Source organism: Myotis brandtii, unplaced genomic scaffold (assembly GCF_000412655.1).
Source record: "Myotis brandtii unplaced genomic scaffold, ASM41265v1 scaffold424, whole genome shotgun sequence".
NCBI classification, from domain to species: domain Eukaryota; kingdom Metazoa; phylum Chordata; class Mammalia; order Chiroptera; family Vespertilionidae; genus Myotis; species Myotis brandtii.
The window spans coordinates 204,749-219,502 of NW_005366245.1; the positions used below are offsets into that span (position 1 = coordinate 204,749).

Genomic DNA, 14,754 nt, shown 5'->3' on the forward strand with positions numbered 1-14,754 from the left:
GAAGGGTAGCTGCCATACGGCTAATTACCATGTTTCTCTTTTATTAGATAGGATAATTGTATTATTTTTGAGATAAACAATTGTATATCTACTTTTGCCCCACTCTGTGTGTGTATACGTGTGTATAGGCGTATATGATCTCCCCAAGTGACCACTGCTCCACTGCTTTGACATTGTGAGGGAACAGTGAAAAATGAGAAGGGTCAGACTCAAAGTTAGGAAGTCTTCTTGATTCTTTTAATAAATTTGTAGAGAAATGTTCATGTACTCTAAGTAGAAATGTGGCTGAAAGCACACTCTGAAAGTAGAAGTGCTGAAGTGAAGTAGGTTCCTCCAAAAAAATAAAAATATAAGGAATGTGTCCCTATAATTCCTAAAGTTTATACAAAAGACAAATCTAAAAGACCAGCAAGAACTAATGTTATAATCAAACACGGCAACCCTTTGGCGTGGCCTCATAAAAAGTTGAGAATTTGTTTTCTCTTTTTCCTGATCTATAACAGATATATTCAGTGGCATATCATAAGCAACATGTAAAGTAATTTTATCAAAATTCTACCTGAATTATAAATAAAATTTAATTCTATCTAATAAAGAAGTAATATGCAAATTGACCATCACTCCAACACACAAGATGGCTGCCCCCATGTGGACACAAGATGGCCAGCAGGGGAGGGCAGTTGGGAGGGACCAGGCCTGAAAGGGAGGGCAGTTGTGGGCAATCAGGCCTGCAGGGGAGGGAAGTTGGGGGACCAAGCCTGCAGGGGAGGACAGTTAGGGGCGACCAGGCCAGCAGGGGAGGGCAGTTAGGGGTGACCAGGCCGGCAGGGGAGGGCAGTTGGGGGTGATCGGTCCGGCAGGGGAGCAGTTAGGCGTTGATCAGGCTGGCAGGGGAGCAGTTAGGCATTGATCAGGCTGGCAGGCAGAAGCGGTTAGCGGCAATCAGGCAGGCAGGCAGGTATGCGGTTGGGAGCCAGCAGTCCTGGATTGTGAGAGGGATGTCCAGTTGGACATCCCTCGAGGGGTCCCAGATTAGAGAGGGTGCAGGCTGGGCTGAGGGACACTCCCCTTTCCTGCACGAATTTCCTGCATCGGGCCTCTAGTTTAAAAAAATAATTTAAGAAAATTTTTCATTTTAATGGAAGAAAGAGACTAAACTATTTTGTGATGTTTTAAAGGAAAAGTTGTTTAGCCTAATAATATCACTATAAAAAATAATCACATACTTTGGAATATTATCATCTTTATTACAAAACAAATATTTTATGTTGAGGTAACATTTCAAAGGGTATTTGGCAAAAATCAATTGAATTCTATAGATACAATTTTGTTATGTGCAACATATGTAAAGCACTCAGAAGACAGCTTTTCTAGCATTGCACATTGACTGATTTTAGAAAAAAAAATAAAGCTAAAAGTTATCTTTTTAAAGAGGACTCTTCTTCTCCCACTCTCCCCATCCAGTCCTTCATATTATCACCAGTAGTCAATGAGGTGATGTTCGTGGGAGTGCCACAAAAAAGTATCAAAAATGATAAATTAGTTGAAAAAAAGTTTTGTTAATCCAAACATCTCACACTGGTTCTCAACTTGAAAGTGCTTTCACAAAGTGAACATTCCATCATATGGGATTTACTATTGCTTATCTCAAGAATAAATGAAATTCTCTCATCTTCAATGAAGAAATCCTATGAAATGGTCTGAGCCAGGGTCTTCTCTGCTGTGGAGCCCTCCCTTCCCTGATTCTCCAAGGCAAAGTTAGTTGCCCTCTTTTATGCTCTCATAAATTTTGTTCATACCTCTGTTATAGCACTCACCACACAGCATTGCACTCATTTTTGTTTCCCTCATATGTATTCCTCTTTAGCTTTTTAGCTTTATTTATCCTCCTATAAGCTCCTCAGGAGCAAGAAACAAGCCTTGAGCTTCTTAGTATCCCTAGCACCTAGCACAGTGCTTGGTACATAATAGAATTTCAATAACTGTTTGTTAGGTTCATGAATTAGGAACTATTTCAGCTGTGAAGCTATAATGCACATCTTTCCTTGCTTCCAGTTTCATTGAGTGTGTTCTGGTGTCATTCCAGCTTATTTAAACCTTTATGGTTGGTGACACCCTAGAAACAAATACAATCTCCAGCAATTCCTTTCAGAAAGAAGTGGCCTTCGGTTATCCGTCTGATATAAACATCAATAAGTTATAGTTCTATTTCTTTCCCTACTCTCCAGACTCCAAGGCTCCTTAACCTGAGAGCCACTTCTTAGGAGAGCTGACGCTAATAGCCGTCTTGGCAGTCGTTGTCGTCCTGATCCCCAACGGGTTTGTTGTGATAAGCATCAACTGTTAGTTTTCTGCTTTCTATCTCCGTGTTTTTGGACTGGCCAGCTTCCTCACTGCTTGAATTGCTCTCGGTGGAGTTGCTATCTTCTTGCGATTTGCTGCTGTCCTGAGAATCACTGCCATCATCTTCCTCAGACTGGCTCTCCTGGCTCTGGCTCTCCTGGCTCTGGCTCTCGGTGGAGGCACTGTGAGACTGGAGGCCCTCCTGGCTAGAGCTGTTATCTTCAGTGGACTCTGGGCTTTCCTCTGAGAATTTGAGGCTCTCATTGGATTCACTATCAGCTTGCTTCTCTCTGGATGTGCTTTCTGAACTGGAGGGTGTGCTCAGGCTGTCCTCTTCACTGGAGTCACTGGAGTCCTGATCTTCCGAGTGAGTGGAGGTATTATCTGGGTTGTCACCCCTGGACTTACTCAATACTTCTTCCTGAGATTCACTACTGGTTTCTTGAGATGGCAGGTCAACCTCTTGACTAGATTCACTACTGGGGTCTTGTTCATTTTGACTGTCTGCCTGGAACTCATTCTCCTCACTATCTTCTTGAGATTCACTCTTGCTGTTTTCCCTGGATTGGCTGAGGCCGGCTTCTTTGGTGTTTTCTGTGGAGTCACTTTTGACTTCTTCTTGGCTATTGCCACGATCACCTGTGTCATCTTCCACAGAAATGCGGGACTTTCTGAAAAATTTCCTACCGGGATTCTCCACTGATTGGCTCTCACCTGAATCCTGAGTGTTTGCTTGCCCATCACTATTTCCTCTTGATTCTTTTGATTTGACACTGGCACTGTTCATTCTGGAGTGGCTTCTCTCACTCCTGATGGTGTCTGGATCATCGCTCTGCATTCCTTCATCATCAAACTCAGAGCCATCCCCATGGCTGCTGTCTCCCTCACTGCCACCTCCCACCCAGCGCTCCTCACTCTCACTCTCCTTGTCAAGGTCCCTGCTCTCACTGGTGGTATCTTGGCCACTGTCTTCCCCATGAGAGGCACTATCTTCCCTGGACTCTGTGGCATCTGCTGAGTCTTCATTACTACTGAGTCTAGAGTTTCCTCCTTGTGTCTCTTCAGGTCCTGGGCCATTGTCATCATCACCAAAGGTGTCATCTCCACTGTCATCTTCATCATCATCTCTATCATCTCCTTCTTTGCCTCCATTCCTAGAGAAGCCACCTGCTGGCCTATGAGCATATGGATGATCAGCAAGGCTCAGGCCTTCCTCTGATTCGGCACTGTCACTGGGGTCTTCATTTACCTGGAGTTTGAGGTTAACAGACATGGTCAATACTTTAGGAGGTGATATAGAGGGTTTGTGTTATCTAGTATCCATCTAGGTTCTTTCTGTTTTCTTCTTCCTGTATCCCTCATCTAAACCATGGTCAATTTTACTGCTCCATAATATCTCTACCAAAGGTTCAAAAGGAAGAAAGGAGAGGTAAAACTCAAGTCTTCCCATTTTATATAAGCATAATTCACTCATGCTGCAAAAAATTCTTAAAACACTTTATTGAATCACATTTATGAAACTCAAATTATATTGTAAGTATGATTCCTTAAATAAAACTCTCAGAGAATTTTTTGTAAAGTAAAGAGTTAGTTTATAATGCTCACTCATCAAAATATTTGGTTTAAAACAGAATTTTTTAAAATACTGAATGATTTTTAAATGACCCCAATTTTTTTTTCTAATCAATTGGGGGTGGAGGTGGATATATTAGGGCAGGAGGATAAAACTTTTAGCTAAAATGAAAGTAAAATATTGCAATAAGGTATCTATCTCACTCAAACCATGTTTATATCTTATTGTCCCAGTGAAAGGCTCAGCTAGGGTTCAGTTTGGTCAGAAATGATACAGTTAAGAAAGTAATGACATTTAGTCTTAGGGAAATGAAGGGAGAGGAGGAAAAGAAGAAAGACAGTTTTTTTATTAAAGAGATATAAGCTAAGTCAGCTTTTCTCAATCCCAGGACCACAACTATTTTAAAGAGAACATCATTTCTAAAGCCCCTGTTTCATTCCATTTTCCTCATGGCTCTCCTATTCTCTCCTTAACAGAGTCCTGACATGAAGGAGGTCACCAGGCCCAGCAGGCACTCCATGTCATGTTAGCCAGAACCTGATCTGAACTGCTCTGATTGTAAAAGCAGCATTTTTAATGAACGAGTGAACTATTGCTTGTCTAACATAGTCTCTGTCCATTGTGTGTGTGTGTGTGTGTGTGTGTGTGTGTGTGTGTTCTTTTTAACTAGAGTGATATTTATGGCCACAATGTCTATAATCTGGCTCCAGTAACAAATATGGAATGAACAGCATGTCTACATCTGAATTCTCCCACTCATTTTTCCCTTCTTATTTTATGGGACTTTTTAGTCAGCATAACCAATAGTTAGAAAATATTATATTTAGAACAGTTGCCAGGTAATTTAGTCTAACATCATTTCCTTCCATTCCTAAACAGTCTGAAAAGTTAAGAAAGGTCTGTTTAATTACCTGCTCCTCTGAGCTAACTTTACTTTCTTCTGATGACTCACTACTCTCCTAAAAGGAAAAAAAAAAAAAGTTGTTTAGTAATTCCTGAGGAAAGGAAAAAATATGATGCACATAAATTGCTTGTGGTTTGGGTTTACAACTTTCCAAATGGCCTGAGGTGATGGGAAGAGTGTTAAAGTTACTTTATGAGATGTTTATGACAACAAATAAATGAGATAGTTACCAATGGTGGTGTTGGTGTCTGAGCCAAATGACCCTGTAAAAAAGGAAGGAAAACAAGTTACACCTTCACAGATGATTCATGCCATCACAAATATTTAGAATACTTTTATGTATTTTTTTTTAAGTTTCTTGCTATATATTTTGAATTTACATGACTAATAATGACATTTTATGATGAAATCGCTAAAAAATGAGTGTGAGATGACTGATGGCCTGAGAAAAATCTTATGATATAAAAGACCTGGAAGATTTCTGAATATCTGCTACTTAGAGAAAATTTTACTTTCTTGGAAACGGGGTGTTCAGACAACCTAGAGCAATGGTCGGCAAACTGCGGCTCGCGAGCCACATGCAGTTCTTTGGCCCCTTGAGTATGGCTCTTCCTAAGCCTTAGGAGTACCCTAATTAAGTTAATAACAATGCACCTACCTATATAGTTTAAGTTTAAAAAATTTGGCTCTCAAAAGAAATTTCAATTGTTGTACTGTTGATATTTGGCTCTGTTGACTAATGAGTTTGCCGACCACTGACCCAGAGGAAACGTAAGAGAGGAAAAACACCGCAGGAACTCAGGACCCAGATTTAAGTCTCAATTAGTGCCTTGGTTTTGGTTTTAACTCTGAAAATTAACATCTTGGTGTTAGCACTGAAATTCATGTGTCCCAGGAAACCCCAAAGTCTCAGGTAAATTTCAGTGGTTGGTCACTCCATGTGAATTTGGACAATTCACTTCCCATGTTTGAGATCATTTTCTTAAATTCATAAATTAACAATATTAGCAACCACTGTGCTTACTCCACATGATTTCTGTGAGGATGAATTCAGCTAATGCCTATAGAAACATAGTGAGAACTGTTCAATAAGATATAAACTAAAGTAATGATCCATTGAAAACACCTACTTTATAAAATTCAATAGTAGACAAAACTGAACAGAGAAAGCCATTAAACCTTTCTCGTCACATAAGGTCACACAATGAAAAAACAAATTCTAAGTCTGAAACTCAATTACTCATAGTTCTGATTTATCTCACTTTCTTTAATCTTCTAAGAACTCTAAAAATGCCTGAGTCACTTCTGATACCCTATCTCCACCTATTCTCCTCCTTCCCCTTGAGCAAGGCAAAATCCCAAAGTCCCATGAGGCTCCAAGCTGCTGAGAGATGGGTGTGAAGACCCAAGGTACAAAGCAGAGCAGGGAGGAGCTATCAACAGGTTTTCCACATGCCTCTTGGCAGTGCTAAGCTGGAGAGAGCTCTTCAGAAGGAGCTATACTCACTTAAGTCTTTGCCCTGTGGCACTGCAGGCAGACACAACGACAGACTCTATGCCAGTTATTTGGGATTAAGGGGTGGAAGGAGCCAGACATTGGCGTTCTTCTCATACCAAGGCTGGACTTGAGAGCACAGCATGTTTGTAGGACTCGTGGAGTGTCTGATTGAAGGAGTGAAAGGATCTACGGTGGCTGCTTTTAAATTAACTAACCTAAAGACATGTCTGAGGTAAATTACCAGAAAGGATCCTGCAATGTGCTTTCCAGCCTCGGGGAGGGGCAGGGCCCCGTCTCAGGCCTCTGACGTTATCTTCCTGCCACTAACAGCATCGTGCCCAAGCTGCATCATATGCGGCAGGACACAAGATAATGAACACACTCTTACTCAGCATTAAGGCTTAGCCCTTACTCATAGTTCCAATCTTGAGAACCTACTGCCCTCCTGGACCGGGCACCTTCCTGAGAGGGATGGAGCAACCTGGTAAAGAATGTGGATTCTGGAGCCAGAGTGACCTGGGTCCAAAGTCTGGCTCTAAACACTTACTATCTGTATAGCCCAGACAGACAAGGTGACTCTCTATGTCTCAGGGTTCCCATTTGTAAAATGAGAATAAAATACAACACCTAGTCTATTGGGTGCTGTGAAGATTGAAGAAGTTAATACATGCGAAGCACACAGAACCATGCCTGGAAATGGTTCTTGAGTTACTGAGAGTTAATAACTATCAGGTTGCTCAGAGTCGACACTCAACCAACATTAGCTTTCCTTCCAAAGACTCTAGTACCCTCTCATTCTTTCTTTTCTCACTTTCTAGGACTTGACCCTCTGCCTACCCAGACATCTGGTAAGACACATTTCTAGTCCTAATTCTCCAAGGGAAGTCTTGGTTCATGTCACCATCCCCTTGCACTACGATACACATCCATTATGAAAATAAAGCCAAAGAAAAAATGCTTCCTTGCCAAATTATACTAGTAAGTTGAAAAGGAAGCATTATATGAACTAAATTTCCTTATGTGAACTAGAAATTATAGCTTTTACTACCTATGTCATAAGTTATTGATGTGTTCATTAAATCATTAACAGTTTCAACATTTACAGTGGAGATGATTTGGTTATACTAATAATATATTAAAATAAAAATATTTCAAAATATCATATTTCTACTCACCTTCCATTCTTCAGAGCTCTCAGATTCAGTATGTTGATACCTGGCTACCTAGAAAATTTAGTACACATGGTCAGCCCACAGAGAAATTTCCAAGACAGCAGCTATTAACACTTTACTTAATTAGGACCAATGGTAGTCAAATTTTAGCAAGCATCCGACTCACCTGGAGACCTGCTAAAACACATTGCTGTGCCCCATCCCTAGACTCGGGCTCAGTAGGTCTGAGGTAGGACCCAAGAATTTACCTTTCTAACCAAGTGGTAGCTGATGCTGATGCTGCTGGTCTAGGGATGACACGTTGAGAGCCACTCCTTATGAGGAAGAAAACTGAGACTTGTGGCTATATGAATGGCGGCTCATAAAGAATAGCTCGGATGATATTTTAAAGAAAGTAGCTTCCTAAGAAACTACTGTTTTCATCTTGACTGGGACATACACAGCCACCTTGGCTCATGGCCAGTGAAAACTGTGAAGTTTTAGGTATAAAGGGTGTGTGTGTGTGTGTGTGTGTGTGTGTGTGTGTGTGTTTCCCCCTATATCCCTATCCTGATACTTACTGGAAGAGCACAGGACAACCCCCAAAGGAACATAAGCAGAATGCTGGTCTTCATTGCTGGGTGTGACACCTCTACCTGTGATGAAAGACAGATGTTTTTCTCCAGGCTACAAAAATATAGGAGCTTCAACTTTTTAACAGTTTCTTCCTATTTAAAACATAACTCATCACATGCACACACACATACATAACTCATCCAAATGTCCATCAACTGATAAATGGATAAATAAAACGTGTTCTATGCATACAATGGAATATTATGCAGTCATAAAAAGGAATGAAATACTGATACATGCTACAAAGTGACGAACCTTGAAAACATTACACTGAGTGAAAAAGAGCCAGACACAAAAGACCACATATTGTATAATTCCATTCAAAGGAAATATCCCAGACAAACAAATCTACAGAGATAAAAAGTAGACAAGTGGTTGGCCAGGAGTTGGGTATAACAGCTAAGAGGTGAATTTGGAAGTGATGAAAATGTTCTAACATTGATTTCAGTGACGGTTTTACAGCTCTGGGAATATGTTAAAAACTATTAAACTGTACACTTCAAATAGGTAAAATATATATGTGAATTATATCTCAATAAAGCTGTTTAAAATAAACCTTACTGCTAAGAGAAAACTTGAAAACTTTTCAATGAGGAGGTCTGTAACGCTTCTTCACTAACACATAAAATATGCTAAATGAAGGGAAATTTAAAGAAAAAGGAATAAAGAAATTTCTGACCATTCACTTTCATAATAATTATGCAACTTGGTATAGCAGAGCAACCTGGCAAATATATTACCCCCCCAAAAAAAACTATATTTATGGATACCATTGATAGCTGGTGGGCATTTGTCTACACACACACACACACACACACACGCACACACACACACACACACACACACACACAGTGGCTTTTCAGTCACATATAACCTCATAATAATGTCTACACAAAATATATCAGTTTTGCCTTTTTTTTCTTGATCTGCAAGAAGTGCACTATGGAAGGCTTCACATCACAGCTCCAGGAAGCTCGTAATATCTCCTGTGCTACATTTAGTCACACATTCTACATGAATATGCTAAATTCTTTTAAGTGTCATTCACAGTACTGAAGGCTCTCGGGAATACTGGAGGCTTGGATGCACTTGTGAATCATGCTCCAAGAAACAGGCCAAATCAAACTGCATTTTCCTGGAGGCTTCATTTCACACCTCCAGAACTGGTAACTTGGAAAACAATTTGTTCTATATCTAAAAATGAAAGTACTAGATGCTAGAGAGTTATTGAAAAGATTTAAAAGGAAAGTCATTTGCCCTAACAGACTGGTCAGATGGACTTCCATACATTTTGCAAAAAAAAAAAAAAAATCCTGCAAGTTTATTGTAGACTTCACTATTGTCTATTTGTTTTTTCTAATGTTAAATATATGCCATACTAGAGACAAAAGATCACAGACAGAGATTCTCAACCTTGGCTGTTCATTAGTTTCTCTGGGGAGATTTGAAGCTATACCAATGCTGAGTAAGTATTCAGCTCACTGCGGGGTGGGAATAGGCATGAAGTTTGTTCCTAAGGTACTCTAGGTGATTTTAACCCTTGATCTGAGAAAGAAGTGTACACTGCTCAAAAATGTCTGAATATGCTAAATAATGTCTGAAGCATTGGGCTTGAGAAGTCATTTCATCTTCTTTTTAAATGTATTCAAGAAAACAATAGAAATCCTAAGATAGGAGGCTGAGCATAGTCCTCATTTCTGCTTTCATGCAGCTCAAACGGTCCAGCAGGGCCTCTCATTCTCTGTCACGAGCATTATCCCTCTTCAACACTGCCATCCTTAATGTGTGCTATTTTCTTTAGCCTAGTTCCATATAGGTCATATTCGTCCTTGTATTTTGATATTATTTAAATTTGTTAAAATCCTTTGCCTCATATCAACTGAGAAAACGTGAAAATACTTACCTGCACCTAAAGCAAGCCTAATTCAACAAGATACTACTTCTGAAGGAGATCATCTTATCCCCAAATATGCCTCTTTGACATGAAACTTATTTTGAGCTGAAGGCACTTGAGAAACAGCAGATGCAAGAAGGGCACACTGGTCCACCTTTTTCTTTCTGAAAATAGGAACTCAAACTCCCATGTGAGCGAGTCTTCTCTGAACCATAAGGAAAGAAGGCATCTTATCTCCAGAGATGAGACTCAGGCACAAACAAGCCTTGTTAAACTAACCCTTATCTTCCCAGTCACTTCTGCACAATTTACTGCCCATAGCCCCACACCCTTTCTTGTCAATTCTTCACAAATGTATTGTTTCTTTGTCTCTAAAAGGTATAATAGCTTTCTGCTCTGGTCACTTCAGGTTTTCATTCTCTTTTGAAGACTCCCATGTACATGTAAAAATTTTAATAAAACTTGTATGCTTTTTTTCTGATACTCTGTCTTAGATCAGTTTAATTCTTAGGCCCAGCAGAAGTCCCTAAGAGACTAGAATTTACCTCCTCTACACTTCCCTGTGGTTTCCACACTCAAAACATTTTTTTAAGTTCTTAGGTTTATTTCTTAAGGAAAGGAAAGTTTCCCCCAAATATGATACTCTCAAAATAACTGCATGCCAATGGTTTTGGCTTCACAGGTCAGATGAAAAGTAGGCTGCTCGCCATTTTAATTTTCAAAGTGAAATTCAAATAGGGTGGTGATCTCCTGATGCTCTGAAAACTAGAAAATATTCCAGCCTTAATAAAAGGCCAATGAATACTAAGTTCTCTTCTTGTATTTTCTTTTCTCTCTTATCCAAATAACAAACAAAACAAAAAAATGAGGAGATGCTCTACACCAATGAATGTTACGGGTGTTTTGTTGTTGTTGTTGTTTTGTTTTGTTTTGTTTTTTACAAAGGAAATATATGCTTCCAGTGGTCAAGTTTCTCAGGAATGGACTATCATGAAACACAATATGCTTATGCTTCTAGAAATACCATTAACATCCTGACCTAAAGTAATAATTTCCCAAATGGAAGTCTGATAAAGTAGAATAAAATATACCGTGGGGTCCTGAGAGACCTGACATTGCCTCCCAAAGAATATCACCTGTCATCAAGCATTAAAGAAAGTCAGATCTTGCCCAGCTGGTATGACTCAATGGTTGAGCATTAACCTATGAACCATGAGGTCATGGTTCGATTCTAGTCAGGGCACTTGCCTGGGTTATGGGCTTGATCCCCAGTAGGAAGCATGCAGGGGGCAGCTGATCAATGATTCTCTCTCATCTTTGCTGTTTCTATCTCTCTCTCCCTCTCCCTTCCTCTCTGAAATCAATAAAAAATATATCTTTAAAAAGGATATTTAATTACTGTTGTTTATTTTTTAAAATATTACTCTTTTGTGAAATGTATTTCCAAATGAGAGTTTCAGACTTTTATAAGCTTTTTTGCTGCCATCCTACACAGACTACAATCAGATATGCAGTAGCCCTATTCTGAGTAATAAATTAGCAAAATAGCTACAAGCCTGAAAGATATTAATCCAGAACCTCAAGTACTTCTTTGGTGATTGGTAAATGTCACTCCTACATCGTACACCCTATCATTCTACCATAAGAGCATGGAACAAAAGGAAATCAACAACCTCAATTTGAGTTCCACCTGTTTGGAAGGCAGTGTATGTAAGTATTAGAGCAGTGGTTCTCAACCTTCCTAATGCCTCGATCCTTTAATACAGTTCCTCATGTTGTGGTGACCCCAACCATAAAATTATTTTCGTTGCTACTTCATAACTGTAATTTTGCTACTGTTATGAATCATAATGTAAATATCTGATATGCAGGATGTATTTTCATTGTTACAAATTGAACATAATTAAAGCATAGTGATTAATCACAAAAACAATATGTAATTATATATGTGTTTTCCGATGGTCTTAGGCGACCCCTGTGAAAGGGTCGTTCGACCCCCAAAGGGGTCGCGACCCACAGGTTGAGAACCGCTGTATTAGAGACTTTCAACCTTCATCAATGGTTTTCCCAGAGCTGAAAAGATAGAAAATAATTAGGATCTGGAGAAGGCAATTGTAGTTCCTTCTCTCTCTGGCTACCCTCAAGTATAGCCTAAACTTCTTTGTGCTCTCAAGTAAGGAAACTTGTTCTGGAATTTCCTCAAAGTTAATGTTCACGTCTAACGTACATGTCTTACTTAATTCACTGAATTTACGTACTTTACAATGAAGGGATAAGCCAGAAGAAGGAAAGAAGAGCTTGAAAAACCATTGACTCAAATTATCATGCTTAATTTACTTGGTTTTGGCTTGGCATGATTGTTCTTAGTAATACTAATGAACACTTTGCCCATTCATTGGTAGTCAACAAATATTTATGGGTACCTTGTATGTGCCAGACACTATTCTAGGTGCTGAGAGTGCAATAGAGTATAATAACAATAATGAGCTGGTCTTATAAGAGGAAAATTACCCAGAACCCAACTAACCAGAACATTAACTAGAATTTGTTTGATTATTACTCTTTGAAAATAAAGTGCAGTTTGACCAGGACATTAATTCTATCAGGAATTCAGAAAAACAAACCAATAAATCAATTTTAAAAAGTCCGATCTTTCCAATTATAATTGTCTTGAGATCAGTTACAATCAATCCCATGTCATATGCCTTCAACCACAGTTTTATAACTTTTAGGTTCCAATATAAATTTAGATTTGGAAGACCTCTAAGCATCTGAGGCACATTGGTCCACATCACCATTTTGGATTAGGTAAGTAGACTGACTAATGCCCTTTAGAAAACTGTTTGTTTGTTCACATGTTGTAACCAACCATATCAAAGTAAAATAGTCTACTTGGCCATCAATTAAACAGAATGTATGGTTTACCAGAGGTTATTGCTCTTGAAAAAGACAGGTTTCTATAAGCGTTTCTATGACACATGGAATCTTCTATATGTCACCCAGAATGCATTGCCTGACCATAGCCCCTGCTCTCCATCATGAAAGACAGACACTTCCGACACAGATCAAGTGGATTAAATGCAGGAAATAAAGATACATATGGTTGCCCTAACCGGTTTGGCTCAGTGGATAGAGCGTCGGCCTGCGGACTGAGGGGTCCCGGGTTCGATCCCGGTCAGGGGCATGTGCCTTGGTTGCGGGCACATCCCCAGTGAGGGGTGTGCGGGAGGCAGCTGATCGATGTTTCTCTCTCATCGATGTTTCAGACTCTCTATCCCTCTCCCTTCCTCTCTGTAAAAAAATCAATAAAATATATTTTAAAAAAAAACAAAAAACATATGGAACCTTAGCTGGTTTGGCTCAGTGGATAGAGCATCAGCCTGTGGACTGAAGGATCCCAGGTTCAATTCTGGTCAAGGGCACATGCCCCAGTTGGGAGCTCGATCCCCAGTAGGAGGTGTACAGGAGGCAATGGATCAATGATTCTCTCTCATCATTGATGTTTCTAACTCTCTCCCTTTCCCTTCCTTTCTGAACTCAATAAAAATATAATTTAAAAAATACATATGGACAGGAGTATTCTACACTAGAAAAATTTTTTCACCAGTTAAAAGCTGTCATTTATTATTATTTTTTAATTGAAATTCTTTTTCATGAATCTCCCTTTTCCCCCATTGACCTCTCCGCAGCCGCTCCCACCCCCCAGCACATGCTCTCAATCCCCTACTGTCTGTGTCCATTGGTTATGTTCATATGCATGCAGACAAGTCTTTTGGTTGAAAAATGTTTTAAAAAGACAATTATATTCAACATTTACTGAATTCTGACAGTATGCAAAGCATCATGTTACTATAAATACCCAACTAAACAATACAAAAGCATTATAAGAATCACACTCTTAGTTTATTTCAGTGGTCTTAGTATCTTCTTTCAGTTACTCAGTTAATAATGAATTTTATTGAATGCTCTACAGATGAATGGCATTAAATGGTTTTTCACTTAAAACACCATATTTTAAAAGTCCTGCCAGTCTACTATAGATTCTTTCATAAAGTCTTATAGGTCATGAACCTCACTATATCCATGAAACCTAAATGTAAAAGTTTGATTTGTTTTGTTAATTAAAGCTAAACTTCTAAATGACTTTCCACCTGCCTCCTGTTCTGTAAACCTTCCTTTCCAAAAGTATTGCGCAGAGATCTGATTAAAGTACTACTGAGAAAAACACCTGGCTCTATTGACTTATGTCATTTTAATATCATCATTTACTATGGCATAAACAACAGGCACAAAAATGGGAATCATTTTTACCCAAGGCACAGTTTTCCCCATCTTTCTCCACATGGCATGCCTCTCAACATGTACACATTTTTAATATTTTTCAAACAACACAGCAGAAGTCAATTTTTTAAAAATTAAACCATGAAAATATCTTACCGTCTTCAGTTCACAAAGATTTGTCCCAAAAAATCTCAATGATCAGGCTGAAGTTCTCACAAAGGAAATTGATGCCCAACAAAACCACTCTTCTGTTGATGTTCTGAACACTTCTCTGATGGTGCAGGAATTTAAACTCTGCTTCAGCTCTTCATAGCCAATCAACCTCAGGCTGGGGGTGACTGACATCACAAGGTGTCACTGGGACTCCAGCACACCCACACTTCCTCCAGCCTGCAGAGGCAGAATTTCCCTAAAAAGCTCTTGTGGTTCCCAAATGACTATACTAGTTTCCATTAAATTGAAGATCTTCCTAAA

At 39.3% G+C, this 14,754-nt stretch overlaps 1 protein-coding gene across 1 annotated transcript; it reads right to left on the reverse strand.

Annotated features, from left to right (window-relative positions):
• Positions 1–1,192: 1,192 nt before the first annotated feature.
• Positions 1,193–14,521, reverse strand: DMP1 (dentin matrix acidic phosphoprotein 1). The gene is made up of 6 exons (XM_014545959.1): positions 14,437–14,521; positions 8,051–8,125; positions 7,494–7,541; positions 5,051–5,083; positions 4,828–4,875; positions 1,193–3,592 (listed from the first exon to the last, which is right to left on the reverse strand). Exons 2-6 carry the CDS (start codon positions 8,102–8,104, stop codon positions 2,276–2,278), a joined length of 1,500 nt encoding a protein of 499 aa, XP_014401445.1. The 5' UTR covers positions 8,105–8,125; positions 14,437–14,521; the 3' UTR covers positions 1,193–2,275.
• Positions 14,522–14,754: the final 233 nt, after the last annotated feature.

Bases quoted from the DNA above. Each gene is read 5' to 3' on its own strand.
- DMP1 (XM_014545959.1), bottom strand. From the start codon at position 8,104: ATGAAGACCAGCATTCTGCTTATGTTCCTTTGGGGGTTGTCCTGTGCT. The intron at 7,542-8,050 runs GTAAGTATCAGG...TAAATTTTCTAG, and splicing joins GGTTGTCCTGTGCTCTTCCA to GTAGCCAGGTATCAACATAC. The intron at 3,593-4,827 runs GTAATTAAACAG...CTCAAACTCCAG, and splicing joins AAGTTAGCTCAGAGGAGCAG to GTAAATGAAGACCCCAGTGA.